At 40.9% G+C, this 17,050-nt stretch overlaps 1 protein-coding gene across 2 annotated transcripts in view; it reads left to right on the top strand.

Moving 5' to 3' along the window:
* LOC311157317 (ubiquitin-conjugating enzyme E2 E1) overlaps positions 1 to 16,358 on the top strand; it is a gene marked incomplete at its 5' end in the record, with an annotated part of 45,572 nt that extends 29,214 nt beyond the window's left edge. For both annotated transcript variants that reach the window (XM_084211952.1, XM_084211951.1), the window contains 3 exons: positions 7,042 to 7,174; positions 14,193 to 14,340; positions 15,264 to 16,358. In XM_084211952.1, coding sequence (XP_084068078.1) covers positions 7,042 to 7,174; positions 14,193 to 14,340; positions 15,264 to 15,361 — 379 coding nt within the window. In that variant the 3' untranslated portion in view covers positions 15,362 to 16,358. The remainder of the gene's footprint in view (positions 1 to 7,041; positions 7,175 to 14,192; positions 14,341 to 15,263) is intronic.
* Between the last annotated feature and the right edge of the window lie 692 nt (positions 16,359 to 17,050).

Here is a 17,050-nt window from a genome sequence, read left to right as displayed (position 1 = left end):
AACAGCCTTTCTGCAGTCGTGTTTGACACTGAAAATGTTCCCCCTATGTAGTAGGACAAACTTCCAGTACTTTGCAGTAGAGAAGGCTACAAAGAAGCCACTGGAAAGAAAAACTGAAACCCTTGAGAACTGAGCAGGCTGGATTTACTTTCAATTTTGGAACCAATGTTAAATGGATTAATTTCTCTTGAACCTTTTTATAAGGACTTCCTCCTAAATTGGAGTGATTATTGTTAAACTAAATAGAGCTGCAGCACACTCCTGAGAATATCACAAGTCTCTTCCTGACGTCCCTGAGGTCAAGACTGAGATTTTATTTTAAATCTTTGGAGCCTGTTTGAAAAATCAGACTCTGCAGTGGAATTGTGTAAGGGGGTTGGCCTTTTCACCAGGTCCTTAGTAGTAACTTCACAGTAATCTTTTGCAGAGACTGAAATATTTCAGGTAAAAGTCCTAAACTTGCAAGTACCCCGTGGCATTTCTGTTCCTATTGTAATAGAAAAAGAATGAGATCTTGGCTGTGGCAACTCTTGGTTTTTGTGTGATCTTATTGCCAAGTATTTTTCATATAAATTGGAAATGTAGTCCTTTTTTTTTTTTTTAATTCCCACAAAGAAATCCCCGTGATCAGATTTCCTTGAAGTCCCATAAATCCCTGCATTGCGCCTTATCAGCTCCATTATCAGAGCTATTTAGTTATTTAGTTCCTTTTTTAACCTAGTAAGAAAGTAATTCACTGCACCATTTATCCTCCAGTTTAAGCTTTGTACAATTGTTCAAACCTTCCTAGTTTTACATTAGGCTGATACTTAAGGGAAAAGCTTTCCCAGATGTTAAAACAGAAATTTTGTGTGTGAAAATGCAGAGAATAATGATATTATCTCTAACTCTGTTGGAAATGTGGTGGGATTTTTAAGGCACTTATGCTCGTGCAATAATATTGTGACTGCATTTTAAATTGAAGACAGAAAACACAATACTTTCAATGACTTACAAAAATAATAATATTTACAGCTTTGTACTGGAGAACCATCTCCCTGAATATGAACTAGAAGAATTAAGTTCTATTTTCAAAACTTTATGTTTGGGTTGCTGTAGCAATATTATGTTCCGTCTTTGCTCACTTACCTCTCTACCTCCTTTGCTCCCTTCTTATGTTTTAACTAAAGCTGGCTGCAGCTTTTTCTCTTGCTATCTTTCCCCTCTCATTGAGGGAAAAGACAGCAAGAGAAAAAGTTTTCCCCCTCATTTTATCTCTCATTGAGCTTGCAGGAATTTCACCTGAGATCAGTCCATCATTTTTATGTTAACACAGATTAGCAGCTTGGTTGTGTATAATGACAGTGGGCAAAAATTGCCGCTGATTCACGTGGCACGTGGTAATTCAGTAAGTTACCTTTAATTTGCCATGGCTCCCCAGGAGTGGTTTTCTTGTGTTGTGATTTTTTTTTCCTTTATTTTCCTTAAATTTCCATTTTTTGACTTAAAAATGAGAGGCATCTCACTTTCAAACTACTTTGCCAAAAAAATAGTAATTAAATGGATGGCCCCGGGTATCCTTTTAATTGCTTCTGTTTTGTCTATTTGGATTTCTTCCTAATAACTGTGTAATGTTTTAATGCTTATTTTATAACTGAAAAACCTTTGTAAATTGTGTACACAGGTCTTTGGATTGCATTGTAGCAGGCTTGGCGTAATGGGGTCCTGCCTATGAATGGAGGGTCTCAATGATATAGTAATCAAAATAATAATAATTGATTTTGGTTGCTAATGCATGTGCAGAAGGTGACAATTTATTTCTAAAATTAGAACTGTGCATTAATGTGAAGGTTTTGAAGTGAACTTTGGGCCAAAGGGTTAGCTGCATTTTGTTTTGTGGGTTTTCGCTCTGTCCTTCAACACACCTATTTTAAGACAGATTGCTTAAAGATCTGTAGAGCAAAATTTCTTTGAATGGAGGATTTGGTGTTTGTTTTCAATGGTGAAAATGGATGAACTGCCCTGCTTCTTTGTAAAGGTGGCACCTGCCTCTCCCAGTGATCCAGTATTTCTGGGGTGCTTTTCCAATCTCTCCACCAGATTCAGTTTAACAATACAAGTGAGCAAGTTCAGGGGTGGACCCACCCAGTGGGCTATGAGAAAAGAAAGTTTATTTACCCTGAGGTCAGGAGTGGGGTGGGTTCGTCGGAAAAATCAAGGTGCAACAGAACTTCATGTGAGAATGATACGCTACCTGCCTGGCAGCCAAAGCTTCTGATGTGTTCTAGGCTTACATCTTTGGAGAAGAAAATAGGAAAAAAAAAAGGGGAGTGGGGAAAGAAAAGGGGCCTTCCAACAGTCAGCTGTTTCCTAAAGTTGCCTAGTAAGTCCATAACTAAGATGCACTTCCGTGTTCAGCCATTAACTTTTTCTTACTAGAAAATAAAGCAACAGCAAAAAAAAGTTATGTTGCTGTCAGTTTGTAATGGTGAAGTTTTACTTTAGAGATCATTAGATTCTCTGCCACCTTGAAGTTCCCATGTGGCATTAGTATGTTGTTTGCTTTCTGATTTGAGCTATGTCCCTTGGAAAAGGTCATGTCTGCAGTGTTTTTAGAATTTATGTTTATTTTCCCCAAGTGTGCAACTTCAAAACAGCTTAGCTACTAGCATGAGACTCTTCATGTTTAGGGCAAAATAGCCTCAAAAATAGCACCTAGGGATATGGAGTAGTTGTTGTATGAGTTCATGGGTTTGTTACTTGCAATTTTACCTGAAATATATTGTAGGTTTTCATTAGGTGTTATTTCGTTCATCATACCAGGGAATTGCCCTTTTTCTCATCACGCTGACGGATAGAAGTCTGTGGCACTTCTAAACTACTCTGCTAAATTAGTTAGCTTTTAAAAGGAATATGTGCTGCCTTGGTATATCAGGGTATTAACCTAGTGTCTGTAGCATCAGCTATTTTGATTTATCACTGCAGTGATCTGCTATTGTGTCTTCTATATCTCAAAGAGAAATTAAACTATTTGCTAGTTTGAATTTTCACTTAAGGGAGCACTTATATTATCATTGGTCAACTCCTAGAAAGGACCAGGTAGGTTCTAAATGAACTAGCATGTTTACATAAACGATGGACTCTTTACTGAGTCATTCCCCTGGAAAGTACCATCACTGTGTTCCCAGGGATTTCCATACATTACCTATATGTGGTGAATGCCAAAAAGTCCTGCCTTCCCTTGTGGCATAGGCATATTTTGAGTGATTTGCCCAGGATGCCAGGACAGAGGAGGCAGCTGAGTGTGTGTGTGCAAAATATCAGGGGGGTATCAGGCATTGCAGACCTGGCGGAGGTTATATCTGGCAGGCTTAATATGAAAAAGCCACAGGCTGGGTGTTCTTGCAGACTGTCTGTCATTTCAGCTTTTTTCATTTGTGGAAGTGTATGTGTGACTCTGTGTGTGTGTGTCTGTCTGTCTGTCTGTCTGTCTTTCTCCATGAACACTGAATCTCTGAGACAGAATTCTGTGTTTACAGTTGCTCCGTACTGCAAGGCATCTGCAGCTAATTTGCCTAGGCATTGTTCTGCTCCCCAGCCTCTGCTGCAGGCATTTCTAATTTACCTGTTGGATTTTTAAGTTGGGAAAGAATATGGCGTCTGCCAACAGAGAGAGGCAGAGCAAGATCAGGTTTTTCCAAAGGAGCGCAGTGCTGGTTAGGACATGGCCTGTGCAGGACTTTGAGCTTGGTCTCACTTGTACTGACTCTTTCTCTGCCTTGGGTTTACCAGGAGGTAATGCCTTGCATTTTCCTGCTTCTAGACTTGGAAAATTAGATATTCCTTGAACAATACCTTGGCTCTGGGAGGTTTCCCAAGGAGTGTTTCTGTCATAACATCAGTCTGGGGAATAAGCTAGCATCATTGGGAACAATCAGGATCAGTTGTTACAATGAGTGCAGTGCATCTTCTCAGAATGTATCACTGTTTTTCCAAAAGAGATCTCAGTTGCACTGAAGTGTAACACATGCTGCTTGATAGGATAATAATGGGTTGGGATCTTTTCAGTTTTCTTTTGAAGTCATTTTTCACTCTGAATTGCTGGTCTTTTATTCATTTCTTTCTTTGGAAGTGAAGAGGTTGTGGGCTGCTGAGTTAATATAGAAAGTTGTTGCTTACATACTCTCATCTTGCAGTGGAAACTATTTCTATTTAATTGGTTAAAATTGTCTTCCTAGTGGTCATATGTTGGACAGCTTTAAAATGTTGTATTAGTAGACCTAGACACTTAATATGAGCGATGGTGACACAAATCAGGCAAGGTGACAGCTGTGCCAGTGAGCCCTGTGTCCATGCATCAGTGAATTTCTTTTTGAAGCAGATAATTGCAAGGATTTTAAATAAAAAAATGTAATCTTTAGCCTTTGACAGTTTCCATATCTCCACCAAAAGTTAATGCCACTGTTCTTACACTGTGGTCAAGTATTGTCACTTTTCTATTATTCACTAGGTCTTCATGAGCTGTTTGATATTACTAAGCCTAAGTTAAATCTAAGCAGTATCATACTTGAAGCTGACTTGCATCATCCTCTTTCAGTCTTTCTTTTATAAGAAATCAATGTTAATGTGTAAAAGTTGGACGTGCACAGCTATTTTATGCTGTTAATTGAATTATGAAAAGCTTAAAAGGTAAGCTTAGCACAACATTGTTAAAGCCTACTGACGTCTTACAAAGATGTTGCACTCTTAATATGGCAATATATTACTTGTGTGCAGTGATAGCTCTAATTGGAAACCTAATAGGATACAAGAGATTTCTAAGACTATTACTAATGATAATATATTTTTTAAGTCTGTGGGAGTTTTTTATTGACAGTCCCTTGGGCTGAAGCTGGAAATAAAATGAGAAATGTTGAAATATTTCTCATTGGCTCAGAGGGCTGTATTCGGTGCTAATGGCACGTCACATTTCTTGAGTGCTGAAGTGCTCTCCTTTGGCAGTTCTGCGATATAAATTCCAACAGTAAATCGGTGCTAACAAAGTTCAAGTACCTGTTCCCGTTCAGTAGCTCCACCTTTAGGGGAGGGAGGGGAGGATGATTGCCGGCGCAACTTGCAGTAATGACAGTGTGTCAGTAGGTTGCTAATAGGTACATAAAGAGGTGATTCCTTGGAGCGGTGGCTAAGGGTGCCCCAGAGAGTCCTTTTCAGTAAGTTTGCACAGTTAAGTTGGTGTCTTTCCAGAGCCAGAGCTTCCCTCGAAATACAGCACTTCTCCAGTCTAATGCACAAGTGGTAGCTGGAGAGTACTGAGTGCCCAAATATATGGACCTGCATAGGACAGGGACAAGTCATTAAGGTGGAGTGGGATGCCAGGAGTGTTCAGGATGGAATGGCTTTTACTTTAATTTAATACTGATCTTGAGCTGTGTGGCGTTTTGTGTTCTGGAGAGAAAAATCTTTCCCTTGTGGCTGGTGCATCATTTGCAGAGACTGCTTTCTTACATGCTTTCCTTTCCCTAGAAGCATTAGAAGCATGCTTTTAGTCATAACTTCACCATTGTTGAATTATCTAGCACCAACATATTGTGAAATTTTATAATTAGGTTAATCTGGGAAAAAAAAAGTTAGGTTTGATAACAGAATTAATTCCCTTTCTCTCTTCCTAATTCCCCTGCTGTCAAGAAGATGTTCACCGGTACTGGGAAGAGCAGGGAGAAAAAAATGTCTCTGATCACTGTTGACAATTTATATTCTTGCAGTTGTATTTCTGTAACATTGTTATTAACACTTAGTGATTACTCTGATTTCCTGCATGTTAATCAAATGCACATTGTCATGTGTATATTGAATTTATTGTATTGCCTTCCTTCTCAAGTAATACTGCTCCGTGATTATTATAATATGAAAAGAGCCTGGTTTTTACCTTCTGTCTTAGAGGAGCCTTGTTAAAAGAAGGAAGAAAGAAGAGCAAGGCTAGTTTTCATTTTATAGGAACATTAAGATCCATCCCCTTCAGAACAAGGGGAGAAGAGATTTCTGAAACCATGGTACATCCGTGATGTAAAAAGCTATGTCAGCACAACCCATTATGTAAATGCTTTTCCAGCTCTGGCATTTTACAAATAGAAATACTACAATAGCAGTACAGAAGGGAAGAGCCAGCAAAGGAGTCCTACACCATTAATGGCTTTATAGGTTGAGCTGTACTTAGAAATGCTCAGTGACACATGGCACACTACCGAGTACAAGTGTCTGAGGATATCAGTAAAACTAATTTTACCAAGCAGACATTTGATCTCTGCAACACCTTTAGTTTGTACTGCTTATAGTGACATGCTGGCAGGTTAGGCAGAATCTCAAATAAGCAGAGCTAATTTGAGAAAGTGCTGTTTTAATTTGGCACAGTGATTTTAATTCCCTCTAAAAAACAACAGTTCCATGATGCAAGCAATATCAACAGGGTAAGATCATGTGCAGTAAAATGATAAAAGTGTAGAAACTCTTGACATTTAAGAGCATCATAATTAATTTGGCTTCCTTCAATTATACTATGAGCCTTTGTTTAACAATAGTGCAGGATTTGTTTTAATTTTAAAGAACACACAAGATTCATAAAATGAGCATAAATCCTTAATTTGTTTAGTATGGTCTTTAATGTGGTACAGTTTTATTAAGACTGAGATGGAAGAGCCGTTTCTGAAATACAGTAGGAAATTGTTCTTTGAAACTTAGCTCTTGTATTGTATTGATAGTGTAGTATGTTTAGGAGTAGTTCTGGGCAATGCTGCTCTTCTAACTATCAAGACAGAGAAAATGGAAACAATACCCCACCTCTTGTTTCTCAGCTTTGCTAAACAGTCTGAAACACTGAAAAGTTCAGGTAAAATCTCTGAGTGTTTGAAAGCATTCAATCTTCTTTTAATCCCTGTCTCTACTTCAGGTGGTGTATGAAGAGTAACATTGAAATATTTCTTCCATATCATACTTGAAGAATGTAAGAAGTCGTATTTATTTGAGCTGCGGTAGTATTTCTAAATGATTTTGTTTTTTATCTCTTAGTGCTGGCCCCAAAGGTGATAACATCTATGAATGGAGATCAACCATTCTAGGACCTCCAGGTTCAGTCTATGAAGGAGGTGTTTTCTTCCTTGACATCACGTTTACCCCAGAATATCCCTTCAAGCCTCCAAAGGTAAGAGACCTGTAGCTAATATCTTAAGTCATGAGTGCTAAACATGAGTAGCATGCAGTGTTAATGGAACACAGCCCATTTGAAATCCACTCTTCTTAAGAACAAACTTAAGCTAATTTTAGACATTACAGGAGTTTCTATTAGCTAATGTTAACAACTTTTCCAGGCCTCTTAATTATCTTAGAGCTTGTCTTCTTTCTTCCTGCTTCTGTTTATAAGTCCTAAGCATTTAGTGCAAGCCTTTGGACAGGACTGAGAAACTGAAAAGTAAATAAACTTGAGAAGAGGAGAAATGCTACAAATACTTATTTCTCAAACAACTCAGGTACTGTAAGCATAAGTTACATGTGTTTTGGCCACCAAAGTAGTATTTAATTTTCCAGTTTTGTTGGACACTTGTGTTGTTCACCTCTTGGTACAGTAACAAACTTTCTGTAGGTGTGTTATATTTGTGAAGCTCTTACATTCCAGTGTTGTTGTGTTCCAGTGCTCTAAGGCAAATACCAGCACAAGTGAACGTTATCCGATGGTTCCAGTATGTGGCCACAGGAAAAGTGTTGGATTACAAGAGGTGCTTGTGCATACACTTGGTGTTTGTCTCGTATCTGAAAGCATTTATGTGCATGTTTAACTTTCTACTTAAAAGTTGTTTGATTGATGAGATAAATGCCAGTGACTGCACCATCTTTCAGACTTTGGTCTAGTCTGCAGCAGAAAGGACTTCTTCAGGCCATCAGTCCATCTCAACAGAGCAATGCTAATTGCTTGCACAACACAAATTAATACAAGCTTGCCAAATTAAGGAAACTGTTTGCCTGTTCTTGCTCACATAACTTCAGGGTTTCTTTCTGGTAGAAGGTCCTTAAATTCTACCTCTAAGATAGGGCTCCAATGCACAAACATCATGTTCTGCCTTGGGACATCTCCAGTGCTTTTCTGCTGACATCTGTCCATCTCTTTTTGGAGATTCTCTGGCATTCTCAGATGGTTCTCATGTCAGAATTTAATTCACTTTTGAGTAGTTTTTGTTTGTTTGTTTTTGGGTTTGGGGATTCTTTGTTTAATTTGCTGAATAATTTGTCATCCAACCAACTGTATGCAATTTATTATGTTGTGAGCCCAGTAAGCATTTAAAGAGTGATCTTTTGCTTTTCCATGTGTGCTTTGTTACACCTTTGCTTTCTATACTACAGGTCAGAAGCATTTATCAGCCCAGGCTTGTTCAGACTCATCATAGAATCCTGGAATGGTTTGGGTTGGAAGCGGCCTTAAAGATCATCTAGTCCCAACGTCCTTGCTGTGGGAAGATATACCTTCCACTAGACCATGTTGCTGAAAGCTCTATTCAACATGGCCTTGAACATTTCCAGGGATAGAGCATCCACAACTTTTCTGAGCAACCTGTTTTAGTGCCTCACCATTCTCACAATAAGGGATTTCTTCCTAATATCTCATCTAAATTAACCCATTTTCATTTTAAGGCCATGACTCCTTGTCCATGCCCTTGTAGAGAGTCCCTCTCCAGCTCTCCTGTTGGCCACTTTAGGTATTGAAAGGCTGCTCTAAAGTCTCTCTAGAACCTTCTCTTCTCCAGGCTGAACAAGCCCAACTCTCTCAACCTCTCTTCATAGGAGAGGTGCTCCAGCCTTTTGACTGTCTTGAGTCCTCTTCTGGACTCAGTCCAACAGGTCCATTTCCTTCTCGTGTTGGGGGCCCCACAGCTGGATTCTGTGCTTTAGGTGGGTCTCACAGTGCTTGTGATTGCCAGACCCAGGTACAAGAACCTTGCACATGGGCTCATTGAACTTCATGAGTTCACAGGCCCACCTCTCTCTGTTCCTCCTAGGCTGCCTGTCCTTGCTTCCACTTTCTGTACAGTTCCTTTGTGTGTTTGAGTTTGTCCAGGAGCTCCTTGTTCATCCATGCAGGTTCCTTCCCCTTCTCTGACAGATGGATCCCATCAGTGCCCAGCAGACTAGGTTTCCCAAAGCAAGTCCATGGTCTAAGTAGCCAAACCCCTGGCTGTGGCACCAGTCCCGTAATCATTTGTTGGTTTGCTAGATTTGACTAGCCCTTTTGAACCCTTTCCCTTTGACCAGGAGGATTGATGAAAAAACTATCCATGCTCCAGAGTCCTTTCTTGTCACTCCCATGACTGCCTTATTTGGCTTTAGTGCCTTTTCTGATAGGATGTGTGTTTCCAATCTCAGAGCAGCAGAGTGGTTCTGTGGGGACACCTCAGTCTTTGGGGGAAGTCTCTTCCTGCAGATCCTTGCCATGGCAAGCTTCCATTCTTCTGCATTATTGGCCCCCCTCCCTTCCCTGTGTGCTGGTGGGAGTTTCTGGCTGTTTGACCATAGGATGTGGGTCCAGTGCAGTTTGGAAACAGCTGTCTAGCTCCTCCTCAGCAGCCCTGATGCCACACATGCTTCTCACTGCCTCCTACAGATCAGCCAGCTGCTGCAGGAGGTTCTCCACCTGGGCAGCACCTTTTGCAGTCAGGCCTGCTGGCTGTCCTGCTCAGGAGAAAGGTCTTTACATTGCCTACAGTCTGAGATCCACTCTGCAGCCTCTCCCTTTAGCAGCTCCACCTGGGGGTAGAAGTATTTGCCACAGGCAGGGTACATGGTGCAAATGGCCCAGCCAGAGTTGCAGCTCTTGCTCTCAGATGTGTTCCCACCATGCTGCTTCAAGGGTCAATTAGGATACTTTGCAAGACTATGCTGTAACTGCCAGAGCTACTGAGCCAGTCCTGTATGCCAAGTTCTCCCATGCAGAACCAAATAAACAGTTATGTCATTCCAGCTCAGCCCTGCTTTCTGCTCAGTGCTTCTGACTGAGATTGCTTTGTCTTTATCTTTGCATCTAAACCCTCACCCAGATGAAAAGAAGGGTGGGATTAAACACCAAACAGATAGGTACCACTTACTGAGGCCTTAAAAGGTGAGTTTCGTGGTGATTCACTGTATTGGAGCAGTATCATTTAAATGGAGTTTTTAATCTAGCAAAGTCCAAATCAGTTTACAAACCACATGTAGGCATGGAAGTAAAATATGTGTAACTTTAGTGTCATTGAGATTATATATAGGAGAAAGTATGGTGGTGCTATAATAGAACACACTTTTTCTACTTGGACACTTCAGGTTGAAATGAAGAACCATGCTTTGAGAACCAAAGCTGCTCCTGTATTAAAATCTACACTGGTGTTAATCAGTGGTAATGTGGAAAATACGATTGTCCTATCACTCCTGCTTTATTCCTGTTATTTTTTTGATTACAAACTGTCCAACTACTTGCAGTAGAGAGTAAATACTGTCTGTGGATCACGTTTAAGTGTTAGGCTAGTGTAATTACAGTAGCCTTCCTGTAAGTGCCTTTTAGGGCAAGAAATAAGGAAACAGCTATTTGAAACAAACCCCAGTGTATATCACTTTGATGAGAAGCTCTCACGGAACAGTAGAGTTATATTAAAATAGAGCAGAATGTCATTTCAAAAGCCTTGATCTCTGAAAAGATGAAGCTCTGTAAGGAAAAAGGACTTGCAACCCTTGAATCTTCCTTGGTAAGCCCTGTAAGACCAGTGGAAGAAAACCTCTGTGAGGCTTTGGTAACTCCTGTGAGGACAGTTCCTGCTGTGGTGGGCTGCCAGTGGTGAAGTGCCTGTAGCTGAACACATTTCATAACCTGAAACTAAAATGCCATTAAAGGATTTACTTTCTTAAATAAAATTAGGTGAAAATGGCCATCCTGGCAAGCTTCCAAGCCCTTGGGAATATGTGTGAGAGAAGGCATTGAGGCATAAACACTGACAAATGCAGTGTGATTGATGAACATCTGAGAGATGTGTGATGAAGGATATACAGGTGTAGCCTTTGAGCATTGGGTCTAGCTCCAGTTAAGGGCTTGATTCAGTATGTTGGAGTAAATGTTTTGGAGAGGATGTTCCTGTAGGAGAGCCAAAAGATTGTGCTAGAAGTGATATTTAGATTCTTGTGAGGATATGAAGGGGGGCTGCACTACTGTGCTTGAGGTTGGAGAAATGAAAGATCTTAAAATTTGACTTGGAAATGTATTGCATGGTACAAGGAACTTCAGTGGGAGAAATCTGATACAGGAACAGATACTCTCTTTCATGTCCTAAATATGTATAATGGAGTTCTTTTGCTTTTAATTGAGCATTCTATACAATGTCTTGAAAATGTTAGTGCAAATCTGTTCTCTGCTTTTTATGTTTTCTCATTTTGTGTTGTATTCTGGTTTTGCCTGTGCTTCAGATAGCAAATGAGTCAGGCACGTGCTGGGTGTGCCTGGATTTAGGAGAATCCAGTAAACAAGTATAATTAGACTTTAAGAGTCCAGTATTAGTACTATTACAATGGACATTTTCCTAAGAGTTACATTATTGTTGGGTTTGATTTCATTTACTGAGGTGAAAACAGTAGCTTGTGTTGACCTGGGGTGTGTGCTTTGATCATTTGTATTAATAACCTCTAACCACTTCCTTCCACCCACTCCTATTCTGCTGCTTGTGTAAATTAACCTCTGCTATCACTTCAGGGTAAGGTTGAGATTAGCTTCTTTTATGTCTTTTCAAAAGCTGTGCTTAACTCCATGTAGTTACTGCATTAATGTAATCTCAGGTGGGACATTTCCAAAGGATTGTTCAGTTACACTATATTTTTCTGCTATTCCACATGCTGTTCTCTTTGCTACTTTCCAAGTAACTCAGTTTCTTTTGATTTTGGTCTGAATGTACTAGGATGATGTGAGGGTTTTTTTTCCTCTTAAGGGTGTAATGAGCATTTACTTTACATATTTTTGTTTGTTTTCAAGTGGGCTTCCAGCTTCTCCCTCTTCCATTTCCATTTGCTTTCCCTGCACTGCTGGGTTTTGTGCCATCAGCTAAAATCTTAAATGGCAAACAGCTGAATTACACGTGTCTAACACCATCCTAGTTCTGAGTTGCTGCTAAAGGGAAAACAAATTTAGATGTTTTCCACAGTGCTTGATAGAGTTCCTCTAACTGGAGAAAACTGCTTTCAGTGCCATAGATATATCCTTTAAGGATTGTATCTTAAGGTATATTAAGAAACCAGGCTTTTCTGCGAGTATATGGGAGTCTTCTTTCATTTTCACTTTCCCCTCCTTCATGAAAAATAACTTAAAAATAAATCTTACTCTTAAAGACAAACAGCATTCATGCTTTGTTATCAGTTATAAGTCAACTGGACTGAGACACTGTCTGCAGAGTATTTAGTTTTTGTGATAAGAATCAGGATTAACAATGTTCTGTCTTTACAAATTAGAACTGTTGACCTATGTTAATTTGGTCCTTACTGTATCAGCTTGGAAATACTCCATGCTTCCCCTTCTGGAAGTGTTTAAACTGTCAAAATGGTTACCTCGCTTACAGTTAGAAACCTTCTTGGAAGGAGCCCAAAGGTGCAGGTCAAACACAGAAATACTGAGCAGGCAGCAGGGCTGGGCTGAGGGCTGCTCAGGAACCCGTGGCAGAGCCATTGCCAGCAGCTGCAAATGCCACGAATGTGTTTTGCCCTGAACAGTGTGGGCTGGGGCAGGTAGGGCAGAGGCAGATCCGCCCTCTGCTCAGGCTGGTGCACGTGGACTTCCACATGACTGCAGGGAGTAATTGCTGCCTTTCCTCCGAAGATTAGATGATCTGGGAAACAAAGGTCATTTAGGTGTCTTGTCTGCTATGCCTCCAAGGCTCCCTAGGTAGAAAGCATCTGGAGTTCTCGGTTTTGGAGCGGCAGCTTTTTGCAGAAGGTGTGGGAGGGTAACCCATCTCTGCTGTCTTGCAGTCATTCTGCTATTTCCCCCATAATGTGCAAACACGCAGGGATTTGGGGTTTCCTTTGTTTGCTTCCTGTTTTAATCCAAAATCCAAGCAGTTCACAAGAAGTAAAGCGTAAAATCTCCCCAAGCATGCAGTGTGGGTGTCTCCTGTGTGACAAGTAACCACTTCTGCAAGTCCAAAAATAGCCCATGTGCTCTGTGCATTGGGAGCATTCTTGGAAACACTGCATGGATTCAGTGCACAGGGACATGCCAGTCACCAGGCTTCTATAGCTGTCACCCCACCCCGTGCCTGCTCCCCAAGCCTGTGAGAGCAAGGGTCATAGGCAAATTCTTTGCATCCAAAAGGCAGTAGAAGAAATGAGGATTGACTGGCAAGTTTTATGTGTGGGCTGGACCCATCTTGAGAGAAGGGTAAGTGTGTGGTATGACAAGAACACACCAGTGCTGAGTGTGTTTTGCAAATATTCCTGTGACCTCTAAACAGACAATAAAATGTCTAGGTGTGGATAGCTGACAAATTTTGAAGATTTAGGACATGAACCCACCAGCTCATATTCCTAATCCTAATTATTCATGCTCATAATCCTAATCCATGCAAATCGCACCAAATTTATTGTCGCTGTTCACTCAGTGAGTCAGGGTAAGGCCTCTCTGCAGGTCCCATGGTGTTCTGAGCACGGCTCCTGGTGCTTGTGTTTCTCTTTCAGATAGCTTCTGTGGCAAGCTACCTAGCTCAGTCACATCGTGAAAATAAGTAAATCTAACTTCTCCTATTGCTGCGCCTCTTAGAAGTGATGGAAACTGTGATTCCAAGTGCCTTGGCCTGTCTGGAGGATTTTACAAATCCTTGGGAGTCCAGAAGGAGAAAAATTCTAATTTTAAGGCCCTGAGCCCTTTTGTCACTGGTAACAAAAAGACAAAAAAAAAAATTGTGAAAAAGAAATTAAACCCACAGCGACCTGGTTTTGTGTTGACCGTGGAAGTCGGCTCCTGAGACTGTTGCTCATTTCTGCTCTAAGTCCGGCTCTTTCTCGTTTCCGCCGCGAGAGGGCGGCGGCGGCGCGGGGAGCCCGGCGTGGGTCAGCCCGGGGCCCGGCGCGCCCGGGCGCTGCTCCGCTGCCTCGCTCGGTGCTGCTGTCCTGTCCCTCCCCACAGCCTGTGGCACCCCGGCACACCCGCTCACACCCCTCTCTTGCAGGTAACGTTCCGGACAAGGATCTACCACTGCAACATTAACAGCCAAGGCGTCATCTGCCTGGACATTTTAAAAGACAACTGGAGTCCAGCTTTAACCATTTCTAAAGTTCTCCTCTCCATCTGCTCCCTCCTCACAGACTGTAACCCCGGTAAGTCCACCTGCACCTTGCATTCCTCCCAGCACCTTAGCAATGCGGCCCTCCTCATTCTATTGGTATGGCCAGCTCAGCTCGTGCCTCCGGTGGAGCACATTTCCCTCTCCAGGGCAGTCAGAGAGGGGCTGGAGGTGGTGGAGGGAGATAGCCCTTACCAGCTCGCTGTTCACTGCTCCTCAGGCTGACCCATGGGGAAACAAGCGATCCTCCTGCACATGAAAACTCCTTCCCCTTCCAAACGCATCCTTTGCTGGTCTGAAGGGCTACAGTAATTCAGTAACGGAGCTTGAAGAGCCCCAGACAGCTCTGAAAACAGGGGATTGACCTTTTACTTTCCATCCTCCCTTTAAAAGAAGTGGCCAGCTATGCCACAAGTGGTCATCACTGCTGCTCTAACCCACCCGCTGTCCACATGAGTTAAGAGGAATATGTCTTCATTTCCAAAGTAATTTTACAGGTTGCATTTTTATATGTCTAAAGAGGAGAGAAAGACCAGATTTCACCGTGTACTAAACTTGATGTACAAAACCCCTTCTTGAGAATTAATCTTTCCTAGAAGGCAGCTTTACATTGTTACAAGTATACTTAGCATGAGTATCTCAGGCACTCTTAGATGGAATAAAATAAACCTGAAATACATGAATTGGTGAAAAACCTCAGTAATGCAAAATATGACTGATTGTTGTGCCTTAAACTTTTTTAAACTCTTTTGGCATTTCCCACTATTAAATTACAGATTAGCACGTCACCATAAATACACAAAATCAGAGAAGATACAGATCATCAATTCAGTATGTTTAGGTTGTTACAGTGTACCTTACCTGTGTGTTTGCCTTGTATGAAATTTACACTTCAGCTTTATTTAAAAGCTTTTATTGGGTAACTTGTCTGAAATAAGTGGTGTGTTTCCTTTTCAGCTGACCCCCTGGTTGGAAGCATTGCCACTCAGTATATGACTAACAGAGCAGAGCATGACAGAATGGCCAGACAATGGACCAAAAGATACGCTACATAAATTGGATTTTCGTCAAACTCTTACATTATTTGTCTGTGATGGAAAGAGCTGCTTATGATTTTGAAGGGGTGGGGGGTGGGAGGGTGCTGGTAAAGAGTAGGGTATTTCTATAACAGATTTTATTCAGTCTTTTATTTCCTAAGATTTTGTTGTTGTAACTTAAGGTATCTTGCTACAGTAGACAGCTAGGATTTGGAATAGCATACTTTAAGACTGTAATTAGTTCAGCAATATTAGCTCACATATAGTACCGAGAAGAATGTAAACTTCTTAGACTTCTTTGGTTTTCAGTTTGCTTGCAATATATAAAAGATTAAAACAGCTTAATTTTGTACAGGTACATAGGTTGACATTTATGTAAAACTCCTTTCAAGACTCTACACACTGTTTTTGCTTTTTGTTTGTTTGGGTTTGAGGGATTTATTTTGTTCTGGGTTGAGTTTCCTTTTTTTCTTTTTTTTTTTCTTTTTTTTTTTGTAAAAAGATGTTGGGATTGTTTTTCCCTATGGAGGGCACATTGGTATTTAACAAATCCTTTTTAAAGACTGTCATCTCATGATCTGTGATATGGAGAGGTGAATATATGGCCTCATATATGAAATGAGAAGTAGTTAATGTATTATTTTATAAGCCAATCTATCTTTGTGAAAAGAATAAAGGGTTTAATCAGGACTTATGGTAACCTGTAGTGAAATACCTTAAGCTGTTTAACTGTAAGGTGTGGAATAGGAGTCACTCAGTGGATTGGTTGTATGTTGTGGGCTACTTAAGTCTGCATTTGTTACTGTGCTAATAAAAAGATGTTTAAAAAAAAAGAAGAAGAAAAGATTTCTGTTTAGTCCCTTGCTTTGTCATTTTGTCAGAATGGTGTCTCTGTAAGCTTTGGAGGATTTATGCTGTGGTTAAGGACAAGGGAGATCTGCAGGTGAGTGCACTGACTGCTGCTATTTTAGGAAGACAGTTCTAGACAACCATACAGTGAATGACCATGTAAGACCTTTACAACTGTTCACTGGGTGTTCTGCAGGGACCTGGCCCTGAGGAGGTAACTTGCCACGGAGTACACAATAGTTACTTTTTAGCTTAAGTTTTCACAGTGTTGCCTCTGCAGGACTGGCATGTTGTTTGAAAGTACAACCAGAAAAGTGTAAGCTATCTGGAAGGGAAAGAGGCAGGAAGTAAAAGGAAGAAAAGAATGTCTTGATGCTTTTCTGGTGGAGTGGTCTATTTGGACCTGGAAGAGAAGGAATCGTGTCCTGGTAAGGTAGCAGACAACACCATAAAGGAGTATCTGTACATCCTTTAACTACCTATAAAGATTATCTCCTAGAGACATAGTGTTTGCATTGAGAGGTGTAGCAACAGGGCAGTTAATTGTGGATATGGCATTTCTGACCACTCCCTTAAGGTAAGGGCCGGAAGCACAGATTCATTTTTCATGGCGAGTGCTTCACCTTGCGACATTTTTGTGAGTGCTGGGTGGCCATCTGCACTCTTGGATTTGGTTTGGTACTTTAAAATAAGTTCTGTATGTGTTTCATTTACATACTTCTCTTGCTGTCTAGATACAGAGCAAATCTAACTTGGTCCAAAGTAATCTGTTAATCAGAAGTGTCCTTTCCTTTGCTGGGTGGGTAGTAGCACTGTACCCTCATGGGCTGAACTGCCGTCATTTGACACAGTGCATGT

This window comes from Fringilla coelebs (genome assembly GCF_963513975.1).
Source record: "Fringilla coelebs genome assembly, chromosome: 1".
Taxonomy (NCBI): Eukaryota; Metazoa; Chordata; class Aves; order Passeriformes; family Fringillidae; genus Fringilla; species Fringilla coelebs.
The sequence above is the reverse complement of the archived record's forward strand: the minus strand, read 5'-3'. Positions and strand labels throughout refer to the sequence as shown.